General features: G+C 39.1%; 3 protein-coding genes across 3 annotated transcripts; 1 reads left to right on the top strand and 2 right to left on the bottom strand.

Moving 5' to 3' along the window:
• Window positions 1–1,029: 1,029 nt before the first annotated feature.
• BDR25DRAFT_95330 (uncharacterized protein) lies at window positions 1,030–2,597 on the bottom strand. The gene is made up of 6 exons (XM_033699293.1): window positions 2,581–2,597; window positions 2,161–2,197; window positions 2,017–2,087; window positions 1,583–1,959; window positions 1,473–1,534; window positions 1,030–1,418 (listed from the first exon to the last, which is right to left on the bottom strand). Exons 2-6 carry the CDS (start codon window positions 2,171–2,173, stop codon window positions 1,081–1,083), a joined length of 861 nt encoding a protein of 286 aa, XP_033541654.1. The 5' UTR covers window positions 2,174–2,197; window positions 2,581–2,597; the 3' UTR covers window positions 1,030–1,080.
• A 714-nt stretch (window positions 2,598–3,311) lies between these two features.
• BDR25DRAFT_329094 (prolyl aminopeptidase-like protein) lies at window positions 3,312–4,613 on the bottom strand (the record flags this gene model as incomplete). The annotated part of the gene is made up of 1 exon (XM_033692434.1): window positions 3,312–4,613. One exon carries the CDS (start codon window positions 4,611–4,613, stop codon window positions 3,312–3,314), a length of 1,302 nt encoding a protein of 433 aa, XP_033541653.1.
• Window positions 4,614–5,150: 537 nt separating this feature from the next.
• BDR25DRAFT_346579 (MFS general substrate transporter) lies at window positions 5,151–6,759 on the top strand (the record flags this gene model as incomplete). Its single annotated transcript, XM_033694158.1, has 4 exons — window positions 5,151–5,195; window positions 5,256–5,640; window positions 5,698–5,968; window positions 6,027–6,759. The coding sequence occupies exons 1-4, from the start codon at window positions 5,169–5,171 to the stop codon at window positions 6,757–6,759; spliced, it is 1,416 nt and encodes a 471-aa protein (XP_033541652.1). The 5' UTR covers window positions 5,151–5,168.
• Window positions 6,760–16,207: the final 9,448 nt, after the last annotated feature.

The following is a 16,207-nucleotide window of genomic DNA, read 5'->3' as shown; positions in this document are numbered from 1 at the left end:
GATACTGCTTCATCATTCCGCTATTCTATAAACTGATTTATACCACTCCACTTAAGTATCACAACTGTCATCGACCCAGCTCCTTTACATTTCCTGCTGTAGTGTAACGGCTCATTTGCGAGCTACCCTTGACTAGGGGCCGTGATAGAAGGAGGGATATCTTTCTGCGGCGCCTCCGCGCGTGGATTAGCGATACTGTGTTTTGGGCAATGACACCGGACTCCGTCACAGGCAGAGGCAACCATTTCATTTGTTTGGGGTGAAGTCGGCGTACCTGGCTACTTTGAGGATGTCGACCCTTGGTTTTGGGGGCTTGATGCAAATGGATTAGCCTAATAATTCAGCATCAGACCGACGACAGAAGGGGCTTATTCCTACTTAGGTTGCTCGCTAAGTCATCTAACCTGGATTCGATTCTGGAGTGAATTGTAGGATCCGGCAGGTTGGGTTGGATTCGCCCCGAAATCCAACCATATCCAAACCAATAAGATCATTTCCCGAGAGGTAAGAGGTGCGAAGGCCTGCCACGGACTGGAGTGTAATTCATTTATGATGCCCGTTCATATATAATTCCCGTTGTTACATGATTCCCGTTGGTACATGATGTCAGTCGATAACCGGAGCACGAGGCCCTACCCTTGTGCATGTGCAAACGTGTTTCAAGGCTTTTGGATGGGGAGGTTCTCTACAGTGGCCTTCTGCAGTTTAAGGTTGATTTCTGAATAGTTCTGTGATCTGCGAATGAAACTGGCGGTGTGTTCACCCAGCATGGATTGTCTCATTCGAAAGATTGAAGGATTTAATGGTAAAATCTCAGCCAGCCACAGAAAGTTACAGTGCCGAAATTGTTTATTGAGATAGCGTGAGTCTCCAATCTATTCTTTCTTTGGTGTCATGGTCTAATTGAAACTTGTAGACGGTTACGGGTCTGGCTTAGTGCGCAAGTTGAGCTAATGAACACAGGAATGGGTTTGTTTCTAGAGGTGGGCTAGGCCCTAAGAAAGAATACTAGAAGCTTTATAGATAATAATTGGCTACTCCTTTCGTTTTTTGGGTCGTTGTTTACATTCGGGCTTATTCTCAGACCCATTCATGCCCTTCAGGTATATCATATGCTGCCACCAAACTGCTATCACTGGGATGGGGTTTATTTACGACCTCTCTAAGTTCAGCCGAACTCCCAGAGACCTTGTTCTGATTAGAAGTAGATGCGCCTTTTGTTGCTGATAAGTTACTAGTTTCTCCAGTTGCTCTCGATCGTGGGAGTCTCGTCCAAGTCAAACTCGCTAAAGAAACCCACCTCGGGCGTAGATTGGAAATCAACCAAGCCACAACTGGCCTAGAAGTGAGCAGGGCCGGACACATAATTGTGACATGTATCTCAATGAGATTCCAGTCAGCCGCAGGTATAATCCCCCCTGAGCGCGATGTCAGAGACGATGGCGGTCATGGATATGTTAGAGGACACTTACAAGAAAAGTCATCCAGGGGATAAAATAGAGTCCGGTAGCGAATCACCGAAACAATACAGGTTCTGTCTACCCATCAGCCGAAACACTGACCAATTTATCGTGTGGCTTACATTGCTCCAATCAAAAATGCAGCAAACACACGAATTCGCTGCTCTTTTGGCAATTGAAGCTTACGTATAACGGGGATAGGGGCGATGAGGATGATAAAATCTGTGAGTACCCAAGGGATTGGACTAATAAGATCCAATAGTACTTGGTTTCCGCAGGTACCAGACTCATTGGGCTGCCAAATGTGAGAGGCCGGATAGCAGATAAAGGCTCCCGCAAAGAATGTGGCAGTCCACCAAAAGGATACAATGACTCCCAGCACCCAGCAAGTAATTTGAAATCCCCGCATAATTTCAAATACCCGATGGAGCAAAACAAGAAGAGACAGCTTAGCGAGCGCAAGCGTACTCGTCTGGAGGAATGAGCTCGCATAAAAGACCTATACGCAGGAACCTTTCAGTAACGCCATCTTTGAGTAGAGATTGGACATATCTACCTTTTGGAGTGCAACTACGTCATTTTTTGTCAATGCACCTTGGTGGTACCCGCCCTTGGCAAATTTCGTTGCTGGGTCCCGCCGTCAGTATGTACTCATTTATGAGCAGCGTTAGTGAAGCACTGTTAACGAGGACAGCCTTACCTGCTCCAAACATGACGCTCTCGCTGAGCCCGATGATCTGCAAGAGTGTATCTTCAGCTCAGAAACACTTGTATGATCGGATAGCATAGAAGAACATAGAGAAAGAGCTGTGTTTACCCACGAACAAACTAACAGCATGTCATCCACCGAAAAGGCCTGACGCCGCAGCTTACGTGACACTAAGCGTGCTGATAGACACAGAAGGGAGAGAGACGAGAAGACTACGGCAATAGAAATGACCTCCACGTTGTGATTTTCTGATAGATCAATAGGATCGTTATTCGGGGCCATGGCATCGTCAGGAGCTCAACGACCACTGGCATGGATCATCTTCAGTAATTGAAAAGCTGCGGAACTTGATGGTATTTCGGGAGGAAGGGCGCGGCAGGTCATACCAGTGAGGTGAAATAGGCGACTCACTCTAGAGTTCCTTCGGACGCACGCAAATAGCAAAACATGCATTTAACGAGCAAAAGGTGACCATCCATCCGTTTCATATGTATACTCCGTGACACCTTCTGAAAAGGTGGACAGATTAGATTTGAGAACCATATTGTGCAGTGCTTCGTTGATATGATGCTTCGTCCTTCGGACTTTTCGTGCAGGGATCTCGGACCCTAATCGCCACTCTGCCCCAGTGTCAGTACATCCACGGTGGGTTCATCCTGACCCTAGGCAGGAGCTGGCCAGTGCATGAAAGACCCCAATTTCCGCAACCAGTCACGATTACTCAAAAGGAAAAATCGAGGGACCAACAATGAGAGCTGTTGGCAGGGCTCTTATCTGTGCCATATTAATTATTGCTGTGGCAGCTGTATCATAAAAGAGCGAAACCAGAGTGGCTTAATTAAATAAACAGTCCGTAGGATTTCCGTCTGCTTGCAGAGGGAAAGGATAGGCCTTCTGATGAGAAGAATATAGGTGAGCGATCGGCGATGGCTTGCGGAATAATCCTTGTTCCCATTGTCACTCCCCCGTTTTGAGCAAATTCCAAGGCTGCTGTCACCAATACGACTGCATGACGAAAGGTTCGTTACCAAACAGACGGATTTCAGAGTTCAAACCAACAAAACTTCATTTTGGGGGCTAGACCACCGCGACGGGACTGGATAAATAACGGACGGCCCGTGCGCACGAGCATGCACCGGACTTTACGGTGTCTGGTAAAATGCTGTTGCCAGAGATAGATACCAGTTCAGCTCAGGCTGATAAGCGTCCAGCGGCCTCGCTGCTTTGGTCTCCATTTCTCCGCCGGTGGAGCATGTAGCCTTGCCAGCAAATCTATCCGAAATCCAATCCATCCAGACTCGTTGAGAGCTGGTCAGCGCCGCATTATGCGTGACCCCTGGCACACGAATAAATTCGAGAGGCGCATCAGGGAATTTCTGCACAGTCTCCTCTACCGCAGCTGCGGTGACGGTGATATTGAGGTTCGGGTCAGCCTCGCCATGGATCACCAGGAGTGGCTTCGCGATCGCTTTACCGCCATTCAGAACAAGAGTTTGATATCTCTGAATGTAAGGATTTTGAGTCCAGTTGGACTGGAATAGTGCTACGTCGGAGATTACGGTCAGACTCGTCGTTGCGGTGGCATCGAGCTGCTTCACAAGCGTGTGTCTCTCGAGGCCTTCTGTCGTGAGAACGTCTGATAGATTAAACTCTGGAAAGTAGGCCGTAATCGCTGATAGCATTCCAAAACCAAGGAAGGAGCGGATCGGCTCCTCCTCTTTAAGAACACTCGTCACAGGCGAAACTGCGACGGCGCCGAGGTATCCATCGGCGGGCTTGATGGCCTGGCGTTGGGCGGCCGCCCAGGCAGACCCCCCGCCTTGCGAATGTCCTATTACCACAAATTGCTTTCCGAGCTCTGGAAAAGCTTCCCGTGCCGCCTGGACGGAGTAGAAGACGTCGTTTGCCTGCGACGGCGATGTGAGATATTCGTGGACAATTGGCTCCCCAGAATCAGTCTTGGACACTCCAAGACCCGCATAATCAGTTGCAACAACAACATATCCCTGAAGCGCAAGATTGAAGGGTCCCAAATAATGCTGCCACAGATTGATCTGGTGCGAAGGGGCCGTGTCGGGCCCGATGCCGCTGGTTCCATGGGACCACGCAACAACTTGGTATCCATCCGAAGAAGCCCTTGGCGAGAAGGGCCACAAAATATATGCCGAGACGGGGACCAAGGTGCCATTGAGCGTTTGCGATTGGTAAATGATGCGCGAGAGTGCAGTCGCTGGGGGAAGAGCATAACAGGATGTGTTTGTGGTTTGTTCAACCTTCAGAAGGGTCCCAGGAGCAGCATTTGAGGAATTGCTCGGGGCCGTGTAGAATGAATCTTCAAAGACGGAACCGCTAGTCCATTGGTCTTTCTCCCACTGCAGCGCCTGTTGGGTGATGGCGGGGACCGATGCCTCCATTTGAGACTGAGGAATAGTATTAGCAGGCATGGCAAAGCAAGACACAGTTGAGAACACGAGAATAAAAGGAATGAGTGGAAAACTAAACCTGTCCACGGGCTTCACAGCCATTTGGGTGTGTCAAGTGAGTCGAGCGGGGGGTGGTACAGGTGTGACGGCGTGGTGTGGCACGGCAGGGAGGCAGGGGCGACTTAATACCTCATCCCAGGCCACCTGCATTTCCGATCCTAGCCTCTTTTGCGCAAATCAAGGTGCGCCAGTTCAAATTTCGATCCGCCCGCTCTCATGAGCATCAAAGAACAACATGTCTCACCCGTTCAGCAACGAGGATCGGGAAAAGTCGATTCACATTGCTGCCTCCAAGGAAGCATTGCCCGAACACGACGTAGAGGATACATATCCTCATGGCTCCCGCTTAGCAGCCTTGACGGCAGCCTTGATGCTAGCGACTCTGATGGTAGCTCTTGACACCAATGTCATTGGTATGCGTTCGTAGCTCGGCGCTGGTAGCTGAGACTAGTCATCCAATCTTGGAACCTTGAAAGATTTCTAACAGGATAACATATAGGCACCGCCATCCCCACTATGACCACAGAATTCAATAGCCTCAATGTACTTAATTCGATCCCCTTCTCAACTATCGACCTTTGCATATGCTAACAATTCAGTTAGGATATCGGCTGGTACGGTTCGGCGTACCTGTTGACTCTCATGGCGTTACAGCCTTTGTACGGGCAGATTTACACATTTTTTGACACGAAAAACACCTTTTTAGCTTCTCTAATCTTCTTTGAGATTGGGTCTACCGTATGTGCAACAGCTCCAAGCTCAATCGTCTTCATTGTGGGGCGTGCTCTATCCGGGTCCGGGGCGGCCGGCATCTTGTCCGGAGCCTTGACACTGGGCGGGCGCCTGGTCCCGTTGGTCAAGCGACCATTGTACATGTCCGTCATCATGAGCATGTATGGAGTCGCCGCAGTCGCAGGTCCAACGCTTGGTGGCGTCTTCACTGACTCCCATGCACTGACCTGGAGATTCTGCTTTTACCTGAATCTGCGTGCGTTTGCAGAAACATCCTATCCTTACAGATTTATATTAGGCTAACGGTGAGTAGCTTGCGGCGGAGTAGCCTTCATCCTTTGTATTTTCCTCCTCAAGTCATATGCCGCACCTCATGGCGCAGGCATGTCCATCCTGGCCAAATTGGCGAACATAGATTTTGTTGGTGTCGTATTATCCATCATCGCCTCAGTGCTCTTGTTCCTGGCCTTGAAGTGGGGTGGGATCGACTATCCATGGAACTCATCTCTGGTCACCGGCTGCTTAGTTGGCTCCGTTGTGTGCTTTGCTATCTTCGTGACCACCCAAGTACAGCAGAAGAAACGGTAGGTCGCTTTAACCCCAAGTCAGCACATATGTCTCTATAATAACGTGTCCATATAGGGCGTTAATATCGCTAAACGTGTTAACTCAACGCACCGTTTTCTTCGGAAGCCTTTTTGTCTGTTTCATCAACATGGCTATCGACACGCACATCTATTATTTACCACTATATTTTCAATCAGTCGACGGTGCAACGGCCTCCATGTCGGGTGTGCGGATTTTACCTTACCTAGCCACCATGATCGTTACCGCCACAGTTAGCGGCTTCTGCATCTCTAAACTTGGACACTACGTGCCGTTTATGATGGCTGGATCTACTCTATTTACTATCGGAGCAGGCCTTATTCATACCCTCGCGGTCGGTAGCGGAGCGGCACAGTGGGTAGGCTATCAGCTCCTTGCAGGAATAGGATTTGGCATGGCCTTCCAGATCCCCTATTCAGCCTTGCATGTTGTTCTCGATGCGAAGGATCTGCCCACCGGCAATGCTTTAATCGTCTTTTTTCAGGCGCTTGGTGGAGCTTTAGCGGTAAGCATTGCGCAGAATGTCCTCAGTAATGAATTGCTGGTACGTTTGGAGACCACGATCCTGGCCCATGATGCATTGGCCATTATAGCCGCCGGACCGACACATATCGCCGAAGCAGTGCCTGGTCCTTTTGTGGACATTGTTGTCGAGGCTTACAGCTATGCGATATCAAAAACATTCATCCTACCTATTGCTGCAGCTGGCATGTCCTTCCTCTGCAGCTTGGGAATGGAATATAAAAAAATTAAGAAGCTTGAAAAATAAGAAAAGGATTAGATAGATAGCAGTTAGGCGCCATACAAAGATCCTGGAATAGATGGGTGTAGACAAGGTTAAGGGGTTTGGGTGAGAGCATAGTATCCGTGAGATAATCAGAACGAAGTTATCGCCCGGGGCTGGGGCTGAGACCTCGCGGGAGGAGAGACTTCGTGGAAGGACGGCGATAGCAGTCGAGAGAGATTCAGCAGCAGGCGAGGTTTCAGGAAGATCTGACCCTCTTAAAAGCTATTAAACCATCTGCAGTAAGCTGCATTTTTGTTCAGAGGATGTGCTGCCAGATCGTACTAATCAACTGGTATGGCACTGGGTGAATGTGGACGTATTCTCTGCGCTGAGGTTTACGTAAATATACTATTGATGTAACCCCTAGAGAAGTGGCGATTTGGGACAGAGCTGTCCTGTGGTAATTTATTGTAGGCGTGTTTTTTGCAGTAATGGAGCTCTCCGATCTCCACCAGCTGCTTGTATTCAGAATCTACTACTGCCTGCTACAGTGATATGCTGCCAACCCTTCTGCCTAACTCACTCCTTGCATATATAGAGCATTAGGTCCCTTCCTTTAGCAATTAATCTAGTTTCTTATTTCTATGCCTGCTAAAAGCTTCTCTAAAAGATTTTTAATTATAACTCTAGCAATTACGTACTAGTTAATTAGGCTGTTTTTAAACCTAAACTAAAAGAGCTTCTTAAACACTTAACTTCTTTTAACTTACTTTTAAAATTAATTAACATACTTTATATTACAATAGTCTAGTTAGGCTAATAACACTACTAAAGCTAACTGTATAGAAGAAGAATAGACTACTCTAGGTCACATAACACAGTTAGATTAGGTATTATAATTGCTAATATTAGAGAAACACGTGTTAATTTAGTATTTTACCTAACCTTAGAATTTCTTCTTTGCTAGTTGTAGTAACTATAGTTAAAGAGAAAGTTTAGAATATAGAGTAAAAGAAAGTAGAGAAGGGTGTAGTCTTATACTTATCTAAAATTAAAACTAATACTTGTAAGGCCGAGATGGTGCTTACGTGCGACAGGTATATATACTATTCTGCACCCGAAAATCAACTGTTGGTTGATTATTCGTACCTTTTGGTTGTATTGGCGGAGTGGTGCGGAGCCCCGTCCTTACAATACTGTTGATAAGGTAGTAGTAAAAGTTCTTTCTTAGAAACATGCTAACGTACTCTACAGGCAAGTTGCTTACACACCTAAGTTACTTACTTTTACTAAGACTCTACTAAACTACTTTTTTTACACTAATGTATTTCTAATAACGCTACTTAGACATGCTAAAAGAATATTAAATATAGCTTAAACTTTAGGCTTTTAAATAAAATATAACACTTTTAAAGTAATATACTATAGCTATGTATAAGGTTTTTTAAAAAATAATAAACAACTAACACACTAAATAACTTTTATAAGCTAATTTTATAGCTAACTTATAAAAGCTAAGTAAAAAGTAGGTAATTATTAAGTATATACTTAAGCTATATATGTAAGAATTTTTTTTAGCTAGTAGCTATAGCTAATATAGCTAATCCTTTACACACTAAGTATAATCTAAGCTATGTTAGCATAAACTAGCCTAGTATATTTATAAAGTGTTATTTAAAGCTTAAAGTAAAGTTTTAAGTATAAGTATAGTTAGTAAATATTTAGCTTATTATAAAGCCTATTTTATTAAAGTTATATGTGTTATTATTTTAGATACTATACTTAGCTTTAATATTTTTTATAAGGCTAAACTAGTTTTAAATTACTTTAAAATTTTTATAAAAAGCTTTTTTATAGTTATAGTTATACTTAAACTTTACTTTAAGCTTTAAATAACACTTTATAAATATACTAAGCTAGTTTATGCTAAAATAGCCTAAATTATACTTAGTGTATAAAGAATTAGCTATATTAGCTATAGCTACTAGCTAAAAAAAATTAATTTATATATATAGCTTAAGTATATACTTACTAATTACTTGCTTTTTATTTTTACTTATTTTTTATAAGTTAGCTATAAAATTAGCTTATAAAAGTTATTTTGTAAAGCTATGTAGAGCACCATAGACATGAGGAACTGCATTGTATGTCTTGCTAGAGGAGTCCTTTGCAGGAGTCTATATATATGCGAAATAAGTGGGTGAGTCGTGGCAACAGACTGTGCTGAGATGCATACAACTATGGTGCTAACGCATGATCATCGTGTGACGACACATCCGACTATCGTGCGACTATGGTGACGACGCATCCGAGTGTCACCACTGCAAACATATTTAGTATATTAGTTATTTATTATTCTTTAAAAGTGTTATATCTTATTTAGAAGCATGTCTAAGTAGTGTTATTAGAAATACATTAGTATAAAAAAAGTAGTTTAGTAAAGTCTTAGTAAAAGTAAGTAACTTAGGTGTGTAAGCAACTTGCTTATAAAGTATGTTAAGTGCCTTTTTAAAAAATTATATGTTAAAGAATATTTATTATATTTTTTTTATAAAAAGTGTTTTAAGTCCCGGTAGGCTCTTTAATTATCTAAGTGTAGTTAAAACTATATACTTAAATTACTATTTAATTATAATCTTATTTATTAAATTATTTTTTTAATCTAAAAAGTGTTCTTATTGTAATTAGCAAATAGCGTATATTAAGTAAAGAAAGGTTTAAGATCTATAAGATCTTCTATTGCATAGAGCTATCTGTCTATATATATATCCTTCTGCTATGCTAGCTAGGAGGTTAACCTTTTAGTAAACGCAACAGTTATAAGTGTTACAGTCTATAGTTGGACCGGCGTAACTCCACCCGAAGTGCTCTACAATCTAGCTAGGTTGGGGCAGAGCTTGTTTACAGACCAATTAAAAGACGTGGAGACAGCGCAGCTGCCTAAGATTGCAGAGGAATGCGTTATCTAATAAGTAGATAACACAGGACGCTAAGACAAGTCCTTACAAGTTTAAACAAGCTTACTAAAGGGACAGTAGTAGAAGCTTAAAGGAACTTATGGTAACTTGTCCTTAGCGCTACTAAACATGTATATAGTTTTAACCTTAAATACTCTTAAAAAGGTGTGTTTAACATTTAGTTTATTATTTACATAAACTAAGTAGATTTTAGCTTTCTAAAAAGCTGTAATACTATCTGTATATCTTACACTATATATACCTCTAATCCTGTCTAATAGGACTGTTTGACCTAGCCACTATACTGCTGCAACTAGGGACAAACCATAATCTAGCTACTCTACTACTCTCTATTAGCCTATTAGCCCTTAAGTAGGACTGTACGCCCTACTGTTAGCCTCTTACCTCTATCCTTCCCTAGGAACTACTTTAGCCTAAGTGCTTTACTAAGTAAGGATTGTAACATTAAACACTACACTTTTTAAAAAGTATAACCTTTTAACACAACTTTAATTCTAACATAGCTTATGTAGCCTTATTAGAATTAACAGAAGTTCTAATAGCTAACAAAGGAGTTCTAGTAGAATAAATTAACAGTATTTAGAATAATATTAAAAAACTTTAATAGCTTAGTAATAAAATTAGTAAGCTAGCTAGTCTCTGCAAAGAAGTAAAACATTTATGTTAAAAAGTAGTTTAATTTAATAATTAACCTACACTAATAAACCTCTAGATAGCTATAAACACTGTAAATTAAATACACGTACTATAAGTAGAACTAGCAAAACTCTAGAATATATTAACATAAAAGGTAAGCATTGCTGCTAAAAAGACTTTAAGATTAGCTTTTTTAAAGCTCTTTAAAGAATTACCTAAGAACCTTTAACCCTTTTTTACTTAATGCTACCTTTATATGTAATACAATTAAGGAGCATTCTAGACTAACACAGAAATAATATTATAAATAGAACTACATTTAAAAGAACCCCTAGTAATCTAGTTCTAACTATATGTAGACAACTAGATAGACTTTAGAGCTAACAGCACTACTTTTAACCTAGAAACTAAAGAAATATTTAGTAGTGTAGACACTTTTAAAAAAGCCTTAACAGCTATTTATAGCACTATAGATAAATAAAAAAATTACTGCTAATAAGCTTAATGCTTTAAAGAAGGGCAAAGGAACAGCATAGTACTACGCTGCTAGATTTAGAGAACAATTAGCAATCTGTAGATAGACTAACTAAAAAGCTTTTTATAGAATGTTTTATAATAGCCTAAAAAATAGAATAAAAAATAAATTTACTTATAATAAAAAACTAACTACTTTTAAAAACTTTATTACTAAAGTAATGCTTTATAATAATAGGCATAAAAAATGCAAAAAAGAAAAATAACATAGAGGAACTTTTTAGAAACCTAAGTTTGTTCCTAAAATAAAAAAACCTCTTAATATAATAAAAAACTAATAGACTTTAGTTATATAGAATATATATAAAGCCTCCTCTTAAAGAAAAGCTAAGCTTTTAGATGTAATAGGCTACTTTTAACTAAAGAGTAATAAAAATAGCTAGAGAATAAGGCCTGCCTAAACTATAAAAAAGTAGGACATTTCTGCTAAAATTACCTAGACTTCTATAAAGAGGAGAATAAAAATACTACTATAATAGTAAAAGCTATTACTGCTAAATACAGCCTTATAGATAAGAAAATATTAGAAAGACTAGATAATAAACTTTACTAGTAATGCAAAGAAAACTATTCTTTAAAGACCTACTCTAAACTATATTAAAATGTAGTTATTAAAGATTTTAGCAGCCTTAATTAAGTATTATAAAACATTGCAATTCTTAAAAAATATAAAGAAGAGACTTAAATCTAAGGATATATTAAAAATATTAAAAAAGAAGAGAAACAGTTCCCTTTTAATAACAAAACGCTAGGCACCTTAGTATAGAAACTCTCTAAACAATTCTAAAACTATTTATGTTAAAAGTGTAGGCAACAATATAACTACTTTAAAAAGTGTATAGTATTACTTTACTAAATAAACATTAGCAACAACTATGTAATGTTTAACATAGTATAAAAATAGCTAAAATAAAATATAACATTATAAATAAAAAAATAATAGTAGTTTTTTATAGAAATTTATAATTAAAAGCTTAAAGAACTAGAAAGACCTGCTAGGTTTAAAGTCCCTAAGCTAAATCTAGAGCAACTAAGGACCCTACTCTTAGGGCTAGCAGTTAGTAGGAAAGCTCTTATTCTAAGACAAAACTACAGACATTGTCTACTCTATAGTAGCACCTCCCACAGCACAGACAGTTGGTAATGGAAAGAACACCCTGTACAGCTAGTACAAACCTAAGAATACCCTAGGTGGACCTAGGAGTGCCCACTAGATACCCTCACAGGCTAGATAATTGCCTATACCCCTAGTACTAGTGCACACAACAATATTGCACTAAGCACTAGGACAATAAACACTAAGCAGAATAGTAGCCTACATAGGAAAAATGTAAAGTCACAGACCTATAGAAAGGCACCGCCTTAACATGCAAAATAGCAAATTGCTATATATGCTAAACTCTACCTGTTTAAGAGAAACTAAAGAGTTAGCCTAATTATAATAACTAAAGCAGCTGCAGGTTCAATTACTTTTAATTAAAAGCTGCATGTAAAGAAGACTATATGCTAACTTATTATCTAGTAGAGGACTATAAATGTAAGGCAGCTAACTACTATGTTAAAGAATCTAGGCTTTATAAAAAAAAAGAAGTAATAAGCTGAATAACTTATAAAAAGATGTTAACTTATACTTTATAGATAATAAGAAAGAGATATTTTATAACATAAAAGCGCTAGTAGCTGTAGGCTAAAGAGCTAGATAAAGCTTAACTATAACCTTTATGTTTAAAGGATAAAAAGAGTTAGCTCTTATTAACAGCAGATGCACCTTTATAGCAGTAGACGCTACCTAAGTAGATAAAAAAAGCATCCTATTTTAAATTAAAAAAAGCTTGTTTAAGGTAACCCTTACTAACACCTCTTCTTTAGAGTATAGCAGAGGATAGATTAACCTAGAAACCTATAAAGAAAGCCTAGAGACACTAAACATAAGAGACTAGAAGTCTATAAGTATACTTTTACTAGAAGACAAGTAGAATATAATTCTAGGCTATAATTAGCTTAAAAAGCATAACCCTGCTATTAATTAAAAAATAATAATAATTAAAAGTTCTAAGAACTAAGTCTTATAAGTCTAAAAAGACAACTATAAGCTTAAGCTTTCTTTACATATAAAGATACACCTATAGTTCTACATCTTAAAACTAGAAAAGGCACTTAAAGAAATCCTCTTGTCTAAGTTAAAATAAAAAAATTAAGATATAAAATATAAAGTAAAATAAATTATAAAAAATTAAAGAAATAGAAAGAAATTTTTAGTTAAATAAATAAAATAGCTTACTAGTAAAAACACTTAAAAGCTAGCTAAGAACCTGTAGAATGCGCAGCACCTAGTACAGAAGTACCTTTAGGCTTGTCTAAAAGAAACTAGCTAGGCAATCAGGCACCTATCTTAAAAAGAACAGCTATGTTATTACTAGATAGCAGCAGCCTTTAGAGATAAGTACTAGCAGAAAAAGGTTAAGAAAGTAATTAACTCTTTACTACTAGCTTAAAAGCTGCTATTTTATCTAAGAAGAAAAGGTCCTTCTCTAAGTACCTTGCACAGTAAGCCTTTAATATATCTAGTAATTTTAAAATATAATCTTATTTAGAATGCTCTTTTTTTAACGCCTTCTTTATCTTTTCTACCTTCTTAAGAAACTATCTTACTAGGTAAACCTACTCCTTAACTTATAACACCTGCTTATTAGTAAGCTTTTGCTTATAAACCTTTACTATTTTAGTAGACTAAAGAAGCTTCTCTTTCTTCTTTTTAAAATAATTTTATGCAGCGTTAGAAATAAAGGTGTTGCACTAGTTATTTTTTTTTACACATTTTACATATTTATTTAAAGACAAGGTTAACATACAAGACAACTCTAATAACTAGTAAGTGTTACAAGGTCTTATTTTTATCTAATAAAGAGGATCTAAACAACAGGCAGCATAAAAATAGTAAGATAAACAAGACTAGCAAGCTATTTAGCATAAAAAAGTTAAACATTAAAGACACTTATTAGCAAATAGGCAGCTACTTTATAAATAAACTCTTACTAACGCAGTTGTGTAAGCAGAGCGGCAAGGACGCTACTAGGGAGGGGAGGCAGCGTGTTACAGTCTATAGTTAGACTAGTGTAACTCTACCTAAAGTGCTCTACAATCTAGCTAGGTTAGAGCAGAGCTTGTTTACAGACTAATTAGAAGACGTAGAGACAGCGCAGCTGCCTAAGATTAAAGAGAAATGTGTTATCTAATAAGTAGATAACATAGGACGCTAAGATAAGTTCTTATAAGTTTAAATAAGCTTACTAAAGAGATAGTAGTAAAAGATTAAAGAAACTTATACTAACTTATCCTTAGCGCTACTAGACATGTATATAGTTTTAACCTTAAACAACTTTAAGAAGATGTGTTTAACATTTAGTTTATTATTTATATAGACTAAGTAAATTTTAGCTTTCTAAAGAGCTATAATACTATCTGTATATCTTACACTATATATACCTCTAATCCTGTCTAATAGGACTGTTTAACCTGGCCACTATACTGCCGCAACCAGGGACAAACCACGACCCGGCTACTCTACTACTCTCCATCAGCCCATTAGCCCTTAAGTAGGACTGTACACCCTACCGTCGGCCCCTCACCTCCGTTCTTCCCTAGGAACTACCTTAGCCCGAGTGCTTTACTAAGCAAGGATTGTAACAATAAGCCTAGTTTACAGTATATTGTAGATAGTTAGCACATAATAATTTTTACACCTCTACTTTACTAATAGAATTGCATTATTTTTAAGCACTGTATGTTTAATTTCTATGCTTAGCAAAGAGAATTTAAGTAGTGCGCGTATTATAGAGGCTACTTTATATTCAGTTCTATCTTTAAGTTCTGTTGCTTAGGCTAGGAGAGTGTGTTAAGGTTGTTTCACCTCTCTTGTTCCACTATTTAAGCTGGGGGGGGGGGGGGGGGTGTGGGGGGGGTGTCGCATACAGCTATCCGTCTATATATATTCTTCTGCTGTGCTAGCTAGAAGGTTAACCTTTTAGCAAACGTAACATCTTCTTTAAAAAGTTTAGAAAGTGCTAGCCTAATACCTTTTTTAGCTGTAATAACGTTTTGTTCTAGAACTATATTCTACACTATAGCTAATTAAACCTGCGGCTCTATCATCTATTTTACTAGCTCTTCCTCCCTTTGTACTAGAGATAGTGTTGTGTTGCTTCTAGAGGGATCTGCTCCTTCTATAGCAACGTTAAGTAGGTTGTTATAAGATGCTATACCTATAGAGATTAGAGTAGTTGTTAATGTTATATTACTTACCTTATAATAAGGTCACGTAGTACTTTAGCTAAGGATGTTAGAGGAAGGCGTGATAAAGATAAAACATAGTAGTAAGAGTGTACAGTTCTTACAGGCTTATGTATAGGTCTGCAGAGGTGGCAACGTGGTTTGTCCTAATGCCTAGGTATAGGAGAGAGTAAGGATGTATCTAGAGGGAGTAATAGATGTATAATGCCTAAGGTAGGTACTATACTATCTAGTGTAGAAATAAACAACAACTTTTAATAGTTGTTTTAAAGCAAGTATATATATATATATAGTAGATTGTAGGCCTCATAGGCCTCGCACTTGCTAAGGTGGATCGCAAGCGATTCTCGCGATCCTTACGCTCTCTTCCTTAGCTTGCGATCCCGTCACGTGACTTGTTATTCGACCCCTTCTTAATCGGCCTATAATTTTGCTCGCTTACCTGCCCTGCTCTTAGTGTAACAGTTTTCTTAACCCTGTCTACACAGTTGTATAAGGTCTTCTTATAAGCGGGCGTCTAGCGTCGCCTAGGCTATGGCGTTGTACTAATTAACTCTAAAAACTATAATTTTCTATAAAGATTACATACAAAAAAGTTATCTAATAATCATCTACTACTTAGTATGCCCGCCACCTGTTTAGATAACTGCCTAGCAGCGCTCTTGCATAGATTACATATACCTTCTATAGTTATTAGCAGAGCTTGCTCTGCTTATTATATTCGGGTTTGCAGAACGAAAAGTTGAGCAGAATCTCCTCTTTTGGACGCGCTAGTTAGTCAGAATTTCTTCGGATAAACCCCGGTAACACTGTTTCTCTGTCACCTTATGTGTTTCTTATATTCTTTTTTAAAAAAAATGTATACCTAATGTAAGTGCACCTTTATGCTAATTTGCATGCAGTTTGCTCTAGCATGCGTTGTGTAAAACATGTTTAAATTATAGTTAGTTGCGTCTGTTCCACCTCTCTAGCCACATCGGTGTGTCGGGGATTGGCATCAGCCACATTGGTGTGTTGGGATTGGCATCAGCCGCATCGGTGTGTCGGGGATT

Source organism: Lindgomyces ingoldianus (genome assembly GCF_010093535.1).
Source record: "Lindgomyces ingoldianus strain ATCC 200398 unplaced genomic scaffold BDR25scaffold_43, whole genome shotgun sequence".
Lineage (NCBI taxonomy): Eukaryota > Fungi > Ascomycota > Dothideomycetes > Pleosporales > Lindgomycetaceae > Lindgomyces > Lindgomyces ingoldianus.
Note: the sequence above shows the minus strand (reverse complement) of the source record. Positions and strands in the feature narration are given on the sequence as shown.

Excerpts from the sequence above, each read along its gene's own strand:
- BDR25DRAFT_95330 (XM_033699293.1), bottom strand. Across the intron at positions 1,960-2,016 it reads ACGTAGTTGCACTCCAAAAG|GTCTTTTATGCGAGCTCATT; the intron begins GTAGATATGTCC and ends TCCTGCGTATAG. Across the intron at positions 1,419-1,472 it reads TCCCCTGGATGACTTTTCTT|GGGGGATTATACCTGCGGCT; the intron begins GTAAGTGTCCTC and ends CATCGCGCTCAG.